At 45.8% G+C, this 17,442-nt stretch overlaps 1 protein-coding gene across 2 annotated transcripts in view; it reads right to left on the minus strand.

The window, feature by feature from the left end:
* The window catches only part of SMYD1 (SET and MYND domain containing 1), a 23,741-nt gene extending 7,912 nt beyond the window's left edge, over positions 1 to 15,829 (minus strand). The window contains exons 1-6 of one of the 2 annotated variants that reach the window (XM_057381688.1): positions 15,681 to 15,829; positions 7,097 to 7,273; positions 6,260 to 6,473; positions 4,924 to 5,054; positions 3,204 to 3,242; positions 342 to 534 (exon numbers count right to left, since the gene is read on the minus strand). In XM_057381688.1, coding sequence (XP_057237671.1) covers positions 342 to 534; positions 3,204 to 3,242; positions 4,924 to 5,054; positions 6,260 to 6,473; positions 7,097 to 7,273; positions 15,681 to 15,817 — 891 coding nt within the window. In that variant the 5' untranslated portion in view covers positions 15,818 to 15,829. The remainder of the gene's footprint in view (positions 1 to 341; positions 535 to 3,203; positions 3,243 to 4,923; positions 5,055 to 6,259; positions 6,474 to 7,096; positions 7,274 to 15,680) is intronic. The other variant, XM_057381689.1, reaches the window with a different exon arrangement.
* Between the last annotated feature and the right edge of the window lie 1,613 nt (positions 15,830 to 17,442).

Raw genomic sequence — 17,442 nt, forward strand, 5'->3', positions numbered from 1 at the left:
TTGCAATTATATTGCAGTAATTTTCTAGTATTTTTGCATTCTGCCTATTGATGGACTTTCAGGTTAAAGGCAACTTCTGTGGGCTTTTTTAAAATTAAAAACTGCATTTATCTTGAATAGTAAAGATTAAGCTGGCCTTGCATGAGGGGCTTGAATTGGTGTTGTGTCCAGTCATGGTTCAGTTCTGTTATCATTTTTTGGCACTAATCATGTTTTGGTAAATCTCTATTCCTATCGAGAGCATCCCCGTGCTGAGAAACCACAGTTTTGGAGACCCACAGACACCTTGGTCGAGGAAATGCAGCCACCCCTGGGTTTGGACAGAGCAGGACAAACCCTACCTTGCTGTCCCCTGCCTTCACTGCCAGCATCAGGTCATCCTTGAGCTGTTTCTTGCAGTGCTCACACGTGCAGTCGAAGTAATATTGCTTCTTCAGCTGCTTGCGCCGCTCCTCGCTCAGGTTGAGGAAATCCACGTAGGAAACCGTCAGCTCATCCCCTGGAGAAATCTTGTTCAGAGCCCTCAGCTCGATCCTGGGGGCAAAGGAGATGGGATGTGCGCCTGGAGGAGCAGCAGAATGTGGCCACAGAACCATCTGGGATAAATCCTGTGACCTGCCCTGCCCTGCAGAGATGAGCTCTCACCCTAAGGCACTGCTGGAAGCCTTCAGGGAGGAGGTGCAGAGGTGAACAGAGCTCTGGTGGACTGAACACAGRGCAAGAACACCGTCACACCAGCTTTTCCTGTCCCTCTGCAAGTCCCTGGCAGGGATATGTAAAGATCTGATCCATAAACAGCTTATGGCTCCATTACTTTAACAGATAGGGGCTGAACTTCAACATCAATTTTACTTGTTGCAGAAGATCTCACCAGAAAAAAAAAAAAGCACTGAGATCAGAAATACCCACCAAAATGCTGAGTTTGGATTTTGGGTCTTTTTTTTAAACACTGCTTTGCATGCTACCCACACACCCCTGGCTATACTCCCAGATCCTGAGCTGTGCTGCCTTTGGTATCGTTTTCTCTTTAAAAAGTTAAAATAAATTACCTCTGGGTGCTGGGTAGGAGATACTCTCACCCTGTTCATGCATTTCCACATAAAATCTTGGAAATAATTATCTGGAAGGGGTCTATTTTAAAACAGCTCATTTGACCTATTCCCACAATTCAATTGCCAGTCTTTGTTACTGAAATCCACAGCAAGACCCTGATGGTGGGATTTGGGAAGTCAGATCTTTGTACCTGCTTTTCCCTCATGTCATTCCCTCCAAAAATAATGTGGACACACAGAACTATTCCCTTGCTGCTTCACTCCACGGAGAATCTCAGTTACTCTGGGCCATCTTTAGCTGCAGGGACTAAACAGGCACAACTGGCTGGAGAATTTGGCCAGAATCAGAAAAAAAATCCATCAAATACCAACTGTGAGGTGATTCTTCTGTATGCAGCTCCTCTCTCAACTGCTAGTGAGATATTAAATATACTCAACAGTATATTTAATGTACCTGCTCTGAGATAGACCAGGGAGGACCTGCTGGCTGCCACCAGAACGTGAGGTGCTTTAGGTGGAATCCAAAAAAAACCTCACTAAAATCTCATTTCAGAGGTGGAGGAGGACTCACAGGTATCACCAGGTGCATTAAGTTTTTTTGGGAGGACATGACTTATTCTGTGTGATCATGTTTTTGCAAAGGGATTGTAATTTTCCTGTAATTGCCTTTTAATTCCCTTGGAATTCCCATTACAGGCTCTCAGCACCAAAGGTGTTACTCTGAGTCTTCCAGCTCTACTAAAGCTGCTGTCAAAATTCCTCCCCAAAACTGGTCTTGTCCTTCTCTGGGTGTTGTCATACCATGAGCATATTTCAATACAAAAATTTATCACTAAACATGCCATCGTCACAAAGGGCAGCTATTARTGATGTCACAACCACAGGAAAATGCCAGAGAGAGAGAGGTGCAACCTGCCACTCCAGGAGGAAGTGCATGGGAAAGAGCAATTCCCACCCAAAAGGTTCAGACACATAAACATTCCTGTTCACACTCAACAGGATCCTCATTAAAGTGAGCCATGCAACCAGAGAGGCAGAATCMAGCCTCTGACTTTGATGATGCCCCTGATAGCCCAAGCACTGTAGGAGTATTTTAAGCAGCCATCCCTGTGTGGAGGGGGTTGAGAGCCTTTGGGATAAGCCAGGAAAGACGTGGCATATCTTAAATACTTAAATATCAGGAGCACAGCACTGAGCTTGTCCAGGGCTCTTTCCCCAGAGTCTGCCACGAGCAGCTGGGACCTGGCAGCTGCACGCACAGGCACAGCAAGTGCCCAAAATCTCCAAACTCAAATGGCCCCAAATAGCACCTCTAATCAGAAGTGAAACTCATTCACCCCTTTTTTAATGGTCCTATCTATAATGTACTGAGTAAGATTTAACAGTGAACAGGAGCACTTCRAATGTATTTCACATCTTATTTGAGGAAATTACATGCCTGCTTGAAATTAAATTTTAAAGACAACAGTGTCACCCTAAGTACACTGACTATAATATACTAAATGCCAGGAGTTAAGCAGAGATTTTCTTTTTTTTCCCCACATATTTTTGTGATTTATTTAGTTTGGATCGGGTAACAGTGGCATCATTAAAAGGTGGAACATTAATCATGGATTACGATAAAAAGGAATTGAAACCTACATTTCATGGTACTACTGCTGTAGGCAACACATTCCTCGAGCAGTTTGTTGCAGAAGAAACGTGAACTATTTAGTATGTCAGTAACACAGTCATTTCTCATCTCCTCATATGCAAGGTTTTATTTTGGGCTGTGCAAGATTAGTGAGATCTTGTTCTGACTTTCATGCTCTTGCCATGGTCAGGGGAGGAGAAATGAGAAGTGGAGAGGAGAAATACTGACAGGGAGGAAGCCAAGGGAGAGGGTGGGAAGGCAGAGAGGGAATTCATCCTTGGGAAKATAGTCACAGGATTACCACTATCATTTTAATTCACTACAAAATGCAGAGGTAAGTGAGGTTTGGGTTTAGTGGGGCTTTATACAGGGGAGGAGGAGAATTTTAGGAAACAGGGAAAATGAAATTTGGTACAAACAGAGGGAGCCCCTTGGGGTCTCTGCATCTTTTCTATTAATTACAGGGCATGAAGGGTATGGGGTATTGGAGGAGAATGATGTTTACAAGACTGACCCACCTCATCTGTGTGTGGAACATTGATCTTACAGCCTCATGACTGAAAGACAAAACAAACATCTGCAGTTTACACACGTACAAGTACAACAATAACAGAAACAGTGGGTGCATGGCATAGCACTGGACACTGTAGTGACAGGGGACAGGTTCCCTGCTCCTGGCTCATGTGGCACTGCATGAGAACCTTCCTTTTGCTATGCAGCTGCCAGGACCGAATTAACATCACTGAGCCATAGAGAATTTGGTGGAGAACTGCCCTGGCACTGTGATTTTAGGAGTGATCTAGGTCAGGAAATGTGCAAAACCCKYTCCTGACATTTGGCAGGAACAAGGRGACTGGATCTCCTGCACAGAAAGGTCTCCACTGACATCAGCAGCCATGCTCTTTAAAACAGAGCTCAAAATGGAAATCACACTGGGATATCAGCCACAATTTACTTGGCCAATAACCAGATGGTCAAGTTTAAAGTYGGTAACCAGATACATGTGGGAGCTTTGATAACCTTTCCTGTACTTACCCAGAGAGTTAGGGTGGCTATCACTGCTGGYTACCTCCTCTGCTGCTGGGAAATGTTTGGAGATGGTCCCCCATCATCCCACCATGAATCCAGTCCAGGGCAACTGAATATCACAGTACAGCCTCCAACCTGACTTTGGATCAGACCCTATGTCCCATCCAGTTTTGTTTTCTCTTTGCTGATTTACCAGCTGCTTGATAAATGCTGGKGTAGTTTTATCAGGGAAAAACCAGCAGTGATAGCTGGAGTGCAGAAGCAATGTGTTAGTTGAAAAAAGAGAGGCTAAGGGGTGTTAAATTCGAGCACTAAAGTCTGGTGAGGGCAGGTAGCTGCAAAATCATAGCAGAAAGTTCAGAGGGAATCCTGTGGCTGTGCAGTTTTTGGCAAGCAATTTCCCACAGTTAATGYCCTGCACACACTGCAAATTTCTGCATCAACAGCAGTTTATACCTGTCATGGCTTGGAAACTGGGAAGGACAGAGCATCCCTCCTGTGGGCTGCCTCCACTCTCAGCTCTGCTGAAACATCCCTGCTTTTCTCACTGAACCTCTTTCCATCTCCCTTCTCCCACGGAAGTTTTCTTACAGGACTTGGGTGGGAATGAGGAATGCCCAGAGACTGAGAGCATCCTGCACTCACAGATAACAATCAGAGCTGTCATTAAGGTCCCATTGCTAAAGAGTTAATCAGTGATTAATTGAGGTGGTACACTCTCACCAGATGGGGGCTGTGTTAGGAATGGTTATAAACACACCAGCAGAGAGTGATACACAGCTGAGTGTAAGCTGTGGTTATGAGAAACTCTTGGACTGTGGACTCAGCATAATCCTTAATAATTTACTAAGTAGAATTACTCCTTAATTGYCTATAAGTGAAGCTTCAGTATAAGGGGTGAGTTAAACATCTATTTACTACTTTATCTGCCTATTTTGTGTCCAGTTACAAAACTCATAAGAAACCAGGGAAAAATTCTTTGCTGGTTGCTGGATTTGGGATCAAATCTGGTGTATTTGTTAGTGCATCAGATGATAACTTTTTAAAACAACAATGAGAGAAACCAGTTTCTCTTTAGCAAGAAAATATTTTTTTTTCTGAGTTAGAGAAGGAAATAAAAATTGATAGATTTTCTGGGRCAGGGACCTGACTCTGGGGTAGCAGAGCCTGCTGAGTTAGGATCCATCCCGAGAWGAGAAATCCACTCACTTGCCATTGTTGAAGACAACGGTGCAGTTGGGCCAGCAGTCGTGGTTGGCCTGGCAGAGGTTGGGGAAGATTCCCACTCCAACAGCCTGCAGTCCTCTTTGGTCACTGAGGGTAAAGCCATTGCAGCTGATCTGGTCCCAAAACACAGGCAGGAAGAAGTGTTAAAGGAGAAAAAAGCTGGAATGCTGCAGTCAGGATAAAACATCGGAAGAGAAGCAAAGCAGGACTCATGCAGAGGGACCAACCCAGGGCAGAGCTGAGTAAATGTTACTGAATATTTGCTGTCAATGTTCACTTGGGATGCCTAAAATAAACTTGGTTTGGCCATGCAGTGGTTCCCTTATATTTGGTTCCTGCAAATAATTCAGAAAAAGGTCACAAGRTAATGATTTTTGAGGCAATTCAAGCAGAAAGCAAAGTTCAGGCTCAGGAAAGCAGGTGTCAGTTAGAAATTAACCTTGACTGCTGCATTCAGCCTGGTCATGTTTGCTGGGTTGCCCTCAAAGCTAATAAAAAGCAGCTACTACTCTTTGCTATGAATTCTCAGAATGATTATTTTTGCGTCACATATATTCCAAGAAYGAATTATTTTACTTTTCTATATGATACACTATTATCACATATGAACAAAGCAGTTTTCAGTCACCAACATAAAAAAATGGAAATACCTGCAAAGAGAAAATGTAATAGGGTAGACCAAAAGAAATAATTAACTCAGCTGTGGATGATTTTACCCTGTTAATAGTTTTATTTCCTTTGGTGGTGCAGGGTTACCCCATTCATACCAGTGCTGAGGGCAGAGAAGCTCAGTCTGACCTGGCTTCTTGGAATTTCCCTCTCTGCCACACTGGGAACAAAAATTTGTAATTAATTTCATMATATCCATTAATAATATCCATCAATAATGGATATTATTAATAAATATATTTAGTATCTTTTACTGATTTTATTATATGTATTTTAAAATGTAAAAAAAATCAAATGGACACAATATTAATATATATTAATGTATCTACTGAACAGATCTGCTATACTCAAATTCTAGGTGTATTTACTAAAAATACTTTTAGGTTTTCTCAGCTAGAAAGATGTAGAGAGATGCCCAGTGGCACTCATGAGGACAATGCAGCACCTGTGATTGAGCAAACTTTTGTCTGCAGGTTTAGGCAGCCARAATGTCTCAGTTCTTGCAATGCCTCAATTTCCCAGTGTCAGTGCAGAGGAGAAGCAGATGGGAATGGGATGAAAATCCTCAAACCAGGCCAGGTGGAGCATTCCACCCCAAAGCTGGCATTACAAACCCTCCCCAATTTTCTCTCCCACCCCAAATCCGTACCACTCCGAATATGTGGGAGATGAACTGCATCCCGAACTGCTGGCAGTGGGGTGGCCAGAACTCCAGGAAACTCTCCACATCCGCACGCAATTCCTTCTTCTCCTCRTCTCCAAAGCTGTCCACGTGGTTCTGCAGCTCATCGATGGACACCAGGCAGCCCTCGGACAGCCCRCTGCCCTCCCTCTCGATCTTCCACAGGATGCGTGCGGCCAGCCTGCCCGGGAGATGGACACAGGGGTTATCACAACATCAGGAGAGAACAAAGGACCATCAGAAATCAATTCCTGGGTGGGGAAATGTGTGCAGGGAGAGTGACTGAGACAGGCTCAGCATCAGATGGGTGATGGGGGGTCACCTTCTGAAGGAAMGGGAGGTGCAGGGATTTGTCTCAGCACCTGAGAAGTGCTACAGACCCCCAGCTCCTCAGCCCTTCACCTTTCCTCTCATTTCCTTGAGTATTCCTCTCCTTTTCTTATGAAAGGGCTGGAATGTGAAGACAAATTAATGTATCCTATAGGCAAATTGGGGAAGAATCCATCTCCTCCCCCGCTTTTCCTCCTACTACGCCATTTCCCACACCTCCTAATCCATTTAGGATGGCTTTGCCTCACCATGTTTGGAACCACATTCAGAGATTTTAGGGTCCAGCACCAAAAAAACAAAACCAAACCATAAAAACAAAAACAAACAAATTAAAAAATGAACAGGAGACAAACCCTTGCACCAGGTCCTTATCCCTTCAGCACAGGGATGCTCCTGGAGTTCCCTAAACCTTCTCCTGCCTTAACCTCACCCAGCTCTTCCTTCCTCTCCCAGGTATCTGGGCCCAGCTCTCACCTGATGTTTTCGGTGGGTGCCTTGCCGTGCCTCTTGATGGCAGAGCACTCATTTTTGTGGTTGAGCCAGGCTGCTCTCTGGCAGGTCCTGTCACAGTAATAGGCAAACTTGCACTGCCCGCAGCGGTGGAGCCTCTCCTGCCTCTTGAAGCATGTGTGACAGATGACGTGTGTCAGGCTGGAAGGACAGAAGGACACCTTGGATCAGCTCCAGCCAGCAAARATCCTGCCAGATCTGCACCCCTGGCCTCCCTGCAGCACAGAAAATGCACCTCTCAAGGTTTTTTTGGGAGGATGAAGAAACCCACCCAGTTTCATCCTTGTGTGCTTGCCCAGTTCTGTCACTGTAAGTTAAATGGATGGGGTATTTCATCTTTAGGGGATTCAAAACGGGATTTCCAAGAAGCATCCTACAACTGTGTGCATGGAACTATAACCAGTGCTGGAGGAGGAATGAACACTGATGAAGGATCTGACCTCACGTTCAGGGTCCCAGGCTGAGGGGAAACCTCCCCAAAAATGCCCCTTCATGTGTCCAGCTGTTGCTCCTAGATCCTAATTCCCTGAGAAAGAGGGGAAGACACTTTGGTCTCCTGCCCAAACAACTTTGGTGCTTCCCCCTTGCTGCTAGAGAGGGTTTTCACTGCCTGATTTGGTGTCTCCAGCTGTCTGCTTCTCCAGGCAACCGCCCACTTTATCTGGGCCTCCAGCCAGGCTCAACACTACAGGAGAATTTAAATTCCCATCACTCAGCCACTGCTGGGGCCAGAAGGGAGCTCCTTCTCACTGCAAAAGGCTGAGGGACCACAGAGGCTTCCTGATCAGGAGAACATTTATCAGTGTCCACAGCACAGAGTGGGGAAACTGAGGCATGAGGAAATTAAAAAAAATATTGATGATCCAGTAAGGAGGATGTGCCACTGGTAGGGATCAGACCTGTGGCCCCAGAGTTGAGCCCAAAGACTGTCCTGTCACTCTACTGTGCCTACATATATATATATATATATATATATATTTACATATTTATATCTATCAGAGTACATTTAAAATGCATTTTCTTTCATCTGAAAACATTGTGTGACCTGCTGACACAATCAACCCAGTGCCTTGGCTCTTGCAGGAGAAACAGGGCCACTGATTTCAAAGCAGGATGACCCACAGCAGACAAAACCACATGCAAAAATGAGGCTTGGAAAATGAGGTTTGGGAAAGTGGGCAGTGCTGGAGGGAGCTCAGTGCAAGGGGAGCACCTGGGATGGGGCAGGGGGAGTGTGTGTCTGAGAAGGGGGGTGCAGCCAGCTCTACCGTGTCAAATGGGAGAGCTGAGAGCTGCTGAGAAATGTGAGGCTGTGCTCTGTCAGCTGTCAGGTCAGGGGGGCAGAGAGGGGGCAGAGAGATCACACTCCTTGTAAGGCAAAGCAGAGCCAGAGCTGATAAAACCCGCCAGGAAGCACAGGGAGATATCTCACGTGGGGAGGGGGTCCCTCTCGCCACCTGGGTGATTTAAGGGCAGTCAGAAACAAAAAAAAAAAAAAAAAATTTCCTTGCAGAGAGGAATGACAGGTTGGAAAGGAACACAGTGCAGAAAAGCCCAAGTCCTCCAACAAGTGCTTCTCTCCCCTCAATTTGCTCCTAGAGAACAAAATAATGCTGAAATGCTGGTTTTGCATTTTGCTGTTGATTGCAGAGGGTGTCCAGATTTTCCAAAGCAAATCTCATTGGCAGAACTTACTGCCAGCTCTGGAAATCCCTCATTCCTCAGGAGATGCAGAAATGCATGAMAAAAGTTCTTACACAAGACTTTCTGAGAAAGCAAAAGAGCAGCCCATGTGGTATGGAAACTGCAGRGACAATTACTCACTGATCTGACTGGCAGTGTAAGAAATACTGCATCTCTTACAAAGCCATTATGGGTTTGTGTGCCCTGAAATGTTTCCAAGAAGACTGGATTTATTGCTACTGTGTGTTATCARGACTCCAGAGGCACAGGCTCAGCTCTAGGCATAGTAAAAGCGTCAGGAGACRCAAATATTTGAGACCTATTCCTTAAATCTTCAGCTAACTCTGCTTAAGCATCTGCAAGCACTGAAATCCCCCAGGTGCCCCTTGGCAGTGTGCAAACTCTGCTGTCTCAGAGGAGCTCAGAGCTGGGTGCCCCAACAGGGGATGGCAGAGTGGGGATCTCCCTTGGCTGTGTTTGACACCCTCTGMCACCCTCTGCCACCATCTGCTACCATCTGGTACCATCTGACACCCTCTGACGCCATCTGGTACCAACACCCAGCCCACCAAAGGCTCTCAGTGGTTCACAGTCTCCCCTCTCACCCCCTCTGCAATGTTAGGGTTCTCCAAGTGGAGCAGGCTGAGATTAAACCTAAATCTCTCACTGGTCTGTAAAACCTTCTCTGTCTGGTCTAGAAAGTGTTTAAAACAGGCCAAACCAGCTCCAGGTGCCCCAGATCTTCCCTCCCTGTGCAGAGAGCAGTCACACCCACATGGTCAGGATGCTGCATGGCCAGGCAGCACTGAAAGTTTCTGGAGACAACCCTGGGGAGTKACTTCTGCTGTGGCAGGAGCCCTGGARGTTTGAACCCTCTGGATCTCACTGYTCAGCTTGCCTTGCTTTGCCACAGGGACAACAGAGATGCTTTTCTCTGTTTCTGTGCACTCCAGAGCCCCTGAGGTGATGACTGCCATCCTCCACACATAGTGAGAGCTGGTTCTCACCCTGCCCAAAAGCTGGATCTCCTTTAGGGCAGTGATGCCTCCAGACCACAACAAGCTTGCCAGGTCAGGGATTTAGGGCTGCCAGGTCAGGGATTTAGGGCTGCCAGGTCAGGGATTTAGGACTGCCTTAGAGGGCAGATGCACTGACTGACTCCCTGAATGGCTTTCTGGGTACACTCAGGTTTCCTTTGCCTCACGTGCTCTGATGTTCCTCAGGTGAGACACACAGCTACAGCTAATCCTGGGTGCAGCTGCAGTGACAAAGACAGGGATTCACTGTGCCAGCCAACAAATGCAAGAGGGAACAGAGCACTGACAGCTAAACCACGGCTCCTGTGAGTGCAGCTCGCAGTGAAAGCAGAAGAAACAACTCTTGTGACTGCTTGGATTGGATTCAGACAGATTAAGGTCTGTTGGACCTGCCAGGGCTGAGCACTGTCACAGGAAATGTGTTACCCTCATCTCTGAGACATGCACAACCCAAACAGCTGCCATCCAGCACCCACAACATCTCATTCACAGGCCTGGAAAAGCCAGGTGAGATGGCTKTAGTGCAAGGGGCAGAGGAGGATTTCATTGATGTGGCTCACAAACTTTTTAACATAGGTTCACCTAATTTATTATTGCCTAGCTGGACATCTCTCTCCTCAGTCTGCTACAGACAACAGCTCAAGACGAAGGCAAAGCTTCCTTGGCTTTCAAAGCAGAGCCTGTAACACTTCATTAAAGACAGCAGCCCAAGGAAATGCAGCTGCTGTTTCAGCAGTGAAAGCACAAGGGAGKTACTCAATAGCTGCCTTTTACTGAGCCTACCTAAAGATCAATTATTAGCCTAAAAATGGGTTTGCACCTTTAAAAAGTATTTGGAGTTTAGTATTTTCTTCTTTAAAATGTCAGGGATGACACATCCTAGTTTTTTCTGATTTGAGTGGAGGATTTATTTTAGGCTAATTTTTGGACTATTTTATTTTTAGTCTTTTGTTACAAAAATTCCCAGCTTCTTCTTAGAGGTGTGGGTGAGGATTTCTTTTAAAAAGCTAGATTTTCTCCCAGGTTTTGTTTAAGCTTTCGAACAAATGAGATAATAATAAAATAATCAACCTCCAGAACATTTTAAAAAGCATGAATAGGATCTCAATTTTTATCGGTACCAACTCAAAGAATGTGTTCCCATAACCTTTTCAGAGCCATGCTATTATGGAAAATTTTGGATTTCTTAGATCCCTAGGTTATCCCAGTTACAAAATCAGAGCTCCCCGTGTTTCCTTGGGAAACATTTTGGGCCTGTTTCACACATAAAAAAGAAGCACAAAAATTGCATGAACTCAGTTTTTTTAGCAATTTGCAGATCACTCCTGAAGCAGATCTCCAGGTGATCTTGGCTTTCCACCACACAAAGCTGTTTCCCTTGTCTACTGCCCCTCAAACTCTGCTGGTTAAAGAACAATCCTTCTCTTGGCAGAGACAGAGACACGAGGCATCCCCTTGCTTATAGGAAATGTAAACTCTTGCAGGCTTGAGAGCCAACAAAATGTGCCAGAGGAGAAGGTCACACAGAGCACACTGAGCTCCTGGGAATGCCATCGTCATGGAGGTGGCAGGGAGGAAAGGAAACCTGGCATCTTCAAGGAGAAAACACAGAGGGAGGAATGATTAGAGAAAGCTTCAGTGACAGGCTCAGGGGCTTTGCAAACGGAAAAATTAGCCCAACAAAAGTAAAGAATCCTTTGAGAAGATGGAATTCCAGCTTTCTGCTTCTGCGTCAGGGCAAAGCAGGCCTGGCACTGGTGTCTTCTGAGTGATATTTCAGCTGGTAACAGCAAGGCTGAATCAGAGATCAGATTGTGTTGACACTTTACCCTGGAAATCACAGAATTCTGCACCCATTTTCCTTCAGGACTCACTGTCTCTCTAAGCAGCCTGCTCTCATTCAAATAGAAGTAACAGGCTTGATACAAGAGTCAATGCCAGAAAACACTGGGTTAAGCAATGATGTTATAGGRAAAAAAATAGAAATCAGAATGTTTTGGGTTGGAAAGGACTTTTAAAGGTCAKCCAGTCCAACCCCCCTGCAATGAGCAGGGTTAGCCTAGTGAGTCATACCCTGGCCTTAAAAACTAACTATGAGCAGGCTGGTGTTTATAGGAACTTCATTTTTCTTTGAGTTTTATGTACTTCTAGATTAAAAGTTTCTGGCAGTGAGTAAGAAACTGCTGCTCAGATGATCATTGTGGGCTGAAGAGTACAAGCCCTCACCAGCCCTAATGACTTCAGGGACCTTCAGGGGCTTCCAGAGTGGGATGCAGCCTGTAGATTTGGATACCTAGATGGGCTCATCTGTACCCCCTGTGTCTGAAATTCCACCAGTGGGGTTTGGGAAGTCATTCAGCTCAAAGGCAGGTGTCTATGTTCAGTGCATGAGAGTGTTCAATGGATTATAGGGGCACTTAGGGCTGGATTCACTTGTCTGGGCACAGGAGTCTGGTGTTAGGCTCTGCAGGGACACCTGATGATAGAGATTTGTCAATGAAACATTTCTCCTTTTCCCAACAAAATAAAATTCTCCACATGCCCTCAAACTCACGCTCCAATTGAAAGGCAGACATCCATAAAATGCAGTTGGGTGACAGCCTCAGGTCCAAGTTACTTCAGCAGCTCCTCACATCTCTCTGTCTGTCTGTCTATGTATCTATCTCTCTCTATCTACATATCTAAGTCAGGTTGGAGTCTGTACTGTGATATTCTTGATTGAATCCATAGCAGGGCAATGGAAGAGCCTCTCCAAAAGCTCCCATCAKGGGGGGAGGTCACAGCAGTGACAGCAGCCCTGAGCTCTGATTTTCTGGRTGGTCAATTGAGGAATAGCATTTTATTTGCCTGGCAGGTTGTCAAAGMTCCCACGTGGAACTTGTCACTGACTTTAAACCTGACCATCTGGTTATCARCCAGGTGAATTGTGGCCGATATCCCAGTCTGATTTCCACTTTAAGCTGTGTTTTAGAGAGCAAGAGTGTGTTCTGTCTCTKCAGAGCTGCTCCCACTAATCTCAGAAAGACCCTCGCTTCATCTGCACATCCTGTGCAGCCCCACAATGTGTGGGGCCTCTGCACTATGACTGCCATCCATACATCTCTCAACAGCAAAATTGGGAAGGATTTTGGGGTCTCAACACCCACAGACTGGGAACAGACTCCCCAAAGAGCTGAGCTGTTCAAAGGGCTGCAAAGCAGACACCAGTCTGCACTCTGGTGTTTCTGTGTGGTCTTTTTGCACAAAGAATGCTGAGATCTCTGGAAAATGTGGTCACATATTTGGTAGGACCTGAGCCAAGAACTTAAACCTAGCAATAATTCATATTTGAATCTGTTTTACACATACACAGTGCTTTCAGCAAGACATGGGAGACACTGAGTTGGGTTAGGATGAGGGGCTCTGGATTTGGGRTTTCCCTGTGCAGGCTGAGACCCTTTTTTTATATTGTAGACTCAACACCAATTTTAGGACTTATATATGTGTGTTTGAGGGAAAGGAAACCACACTCCACTGGGCTTTTCACCCATGCAGAGGCGACAGCAGCTCTCTCAGGGTAAAATCAGCCACCGGGGCCTAGTGTGGATTTATTCTTGCAGGTCCTGCAAGGTCCCAGGTAACCCTTCTTTGACAGCAATCAATTCAATGGAGTTTGATGCAATTGAATATCCCTGGAAGCTTTTAGAACCAAAGCCCTGCATGTGTAAGAAAAGCATAAGGGTGATTTCAGCAAGAAATATTTGTGTTTCCATTTTATCTCATAAAGGCCCAGTCTTTATCCTGCTACTATGAGCTTTAGTCTGTTTAAGAGGTTATGACGCTGCATTTCGTCACCGACCTATAGTCAGTGCTTTGGGATAAAATRTGTCACAARAGGGTWAGAATCCATTAATATTGCACAACARWCACCAAGAAGGACTGTGTTTATCTTGAATTCTTGCTGTTCAGTCTCTGGACCTGCCCTTTGGGAGCTAAACAAGCCCAGCTTGGGAAGGAAAGGAGGGAAGCAGGGAAGAATTTCTCTTCCCATCCAAGGTTTTCTGTTGGAAACCTCAACCTAAGACACAGTCTGCAGTCTAAGAGCAAATACAGTGATGGCTTCTGCCCTAATCTCACATTACAAGAGTGACATTTGAAAATGCAGCAAAGCTGTAGCTCTTCAACATGGGCAGCTCTGCTCTATGCATGGTGCAACATTTCACACAGAATAAAWAATATTTTTAACCCAACATCAGAAGTCAAAATGTTTTCAGCGGTTAAAAAAAAAAAAGTATTTTTAATAAGGCATGTGAGAGAAATAATTGCCCATAGGCACTTCTGAAGCAAATCACCACAAAATTCCTGCTAGTGGCACAAGTGAAACTGAAGTAYAAGAGCTAAAAGGACACATCAAGGAGAAAGGATTTTGTCACCAGCTCCTGTAATTGAGCTCAGGGTTAAGGCTTCAAGAACTCACCATTTTAAAGTGAAAAATGACATTTTTAATGGGAGCTCTTGCAATGACATATTAAAATAAAAACTAAAGGTGTAATCCCTGCTTATTGCAAAGATTCATAATCATGTTCACCCACTGACAGTTAAAGGACAAGGAAACCGTGAAAGACACACAAAAAAAAATCTTATTTCTTGCTCTGTCCACTTTATATCCAATTCTCTGCCTCTGCCATATCAGAGGCACTGATCAGCTTCAGCTACAAGATGACCAAGGTTAAAACAGCAGCACGACCTCTGCTTGTGCCCCAGACTTCATTAGCAGAGCCAATTTAATTAGAGAAAGCTCAGCTAAGCAGAATTGCTTACAGCCCTGTTTCATGTAGAGAGTATTTGCTAAAAATAACAGTTTGGGGGTAAAGATGCAGCCTCAGGACTCACCTGAGAGAATACTCACAACTTTTCTTAGCCCAGAATGAAACCTTCAGCTGCCATCTAACTCCTCAGTTTAAAAATTCGGGCCCCATTCTGTTCTCAGTTAGCATGTTACAAGGCTGAGCAAATTCCATTTGTGTCAGAGGCTTTAATTTAGATTTAGCCCAAGGGAGATTAACATAGAAATGGGTTCTTTGCATCTTTTCCAGGTTGTTGAAGTGAATCTTCCTCTGATTCAAAGGGCAGAAGTGGTCACCTACCAGCCTTCACTAGCAGGAAAGGTTGAGCAAAAGTTGTTTGTGCTTAAAACAAACAGTAGAAAAGAAAAATATCCTCGCACCAGAACTCAGTGTCTGGCTAYATCAGCACGAACATAAATTTCAAACCAGTCTGGTGAAAGAGCAAAAGCAGACGCTTGTCTCCAGTGAGCTCAGCCAGCTGTAAATACTAAATCCTTTAACACAAACAGTGTCACTCGCTGATCCCCAGCAGCTCCCACTTTGAGGGCAGTGGGTGATGAGGCAGTGGAGGTGGTACACATGAGCAGAACACTATGGAACTCACTTTTATCAGGCTTTACCCATTCAGAGGCTTCAGCAAAATCAGTCTGAGACTGCACCTGAACGGCACTGACTCCTGGTAGTTCATGGCAGCACAGCTTGGGCTGGTTTTGTGAGGCACTGAGCACCACAGGCAACTTCCACGGCGTTTCTAAAGGGTTACAACACCGAGCACCTCGCAAGGTCACAGCCTGGAAAGAAACTGCACCGTATAAAAAGCAAAAAAGCAGATCCAAGCCCTGGGAAGGACATTCACTACAAGCTGTGAATGTGTCTTTACACAAGTGCTTCTGATTTTGCTCCAATCCCTTYTCTGATGTCATCAAACACCTCCAAACTTTTACACAACCATTCGGGTGAAATTTCGCAGCGATATTTTGGGGTTTTTTTTTTTTCCCTTACCTGTCAAAAACCACGGCCGCGTACGCTGGCTCGGCAAAGATGACATCCCCAGGCAAGAATTCCTTCTGGGCTTTCAACCCCCTGCCTTTGCCTTCGGTGGCGAACACTTCCACTGACTCCATTCCTCCTTTGGTCATCCCAGGGACCCCGAGGCTTGGCAGGTGGTGTCTCGGAGCCAGCCAAATCTCCCGTCACCCCTGTCAACTGGAGGCCAGGCTTATAAAAGCAGGGCTGGTCTCCCCCCACCCCTGGGCACACGGATTCCCATAGGAGGGYGAGGGGGTGGGAGCAGGAGCCGCGGATCCTCTGCACAATATCGCCGAGCTACGCGGGGAAGGGATGGGGTTGGGATTTCTGCTCCATTAGGAAAACCCTCTCCAGAAGTGACGCTGGGAAATGTTTCTCCCAGCCACGAGAAGTTGTATATGTTACGCCTCGGCTCGATTTATAGTCTCCTGTCGGAGAGAGAGCGTATTCTCTCTGCGGGGTATTTTTAGCGACCGCATGGTTCTGTCTCTCAGGAAGCAACAGCTGAGACAGTGGGATGGGGAGGGCTGGGATGCCTATTTCTGACCCCTGCACTGTGGGTCTGGCTTTTTCTAGAAACCAAACAAAGCTGCTTTATTTTTACCCTCAAAGAGATTGACAGCAAATTTAGAGGCAGGGATAGCAGGGAAACATACGCCGTGACATTCTCGGCATCCTGTCACCACCGGGTCCTGGAAAAAAGGATTCACGTCCCAAATGCCAGTGTCAACGTGTGTGAAAGCGGCTGGAAGGACACCAACAGGTCAGCAGGACTGCAGGAACAAGCAGRACACCTTCAGAGAGTATCTCTCACCATTTTGGATGCACTGAACATCTTAGAAGCAGCACCTGGGAGCTGTCCCCACCTCCAGGGCTCAGCTGCAAATGAGAATCTGAGGCACCTGAGTGGAAAAGGAGGCTCCACCAAAGAGATTGAACTCGTGAGCAGTGAGGCCCTGGCTGTACTCTCTGCACCRGTRCAAGTTCAGGGAAACACAAGGAAARGCCCCCATGGATAAGAGTGAACCTCCCTGTGAAAACTGAACCCAGCCCAGATTGCCCTTCAGCATTTTTTTATCATTTAATAGCACTCCACAGGGCTGGTTCCTGCTAATCTCACCCTCCCACCCTGAGGAAACCTGACGCTGTTTCCTCCTGGACCTCCAAGCACTGCAGATAACAGTGATTGCAAAGCTCTTCCCACATCTCTGTGCTGCACGGAAAAATCTGCCTGGCTAACAGAAAAAAGCGAGATGCAGAGAAATAAAGAGGGTAAATTCTGTGCACCCTGTGGCAGTAAAGTAAATCCTTTCCATTTCTAAGGCAGTGGGAAGTGTCACTGGGCTCTTCCAGACAGAGCTGCTCAGCACCTCCTGCTAAAAGCCTCTGGCAATGTTCCTTGCCTACAAATGAAGTCTGCTAACAAATACCCTGTCTCGCAGCGTGCCCGCCTGTGCCAAGCACAAACAGCATCAATCCACAGCTCCATAAATTCAGGGTGATCTGCCTCTTCATGTGATTATGAGCAGTGTCTTCCCCAAACAACCAGACACCTCCAGTGCTCCTGAGGGGGACCAGAGCTGTCCCAGAGCCATCAGCACATGCTCAAGTTCACTCTGTGCAGCCTAAAAAAGTCACTACAGGCAATTAACTCCTACCAGCAATTACGATTTTAATTACAATGCTCGACATGTGTGATAGGTGATGTCAGAATGCTCTGCTCTCATCTGTTATC

This window comes from Malurus melanocephalus, unplaced genomic scaffold (genome assembly GCF_030028575.1).
Source record: "Malurus melanocephalus ecotype Western Australia unplaced genomic scaffold, MMel_1.1 scaffold_522, whole genome shotgun sequence".
Taxonomy (NCBI): Eukaryota; Metazoa; Chordata; class Aves; order Passeriformes; family Maluridae; genus Malurus; species Malurus melanocephalus.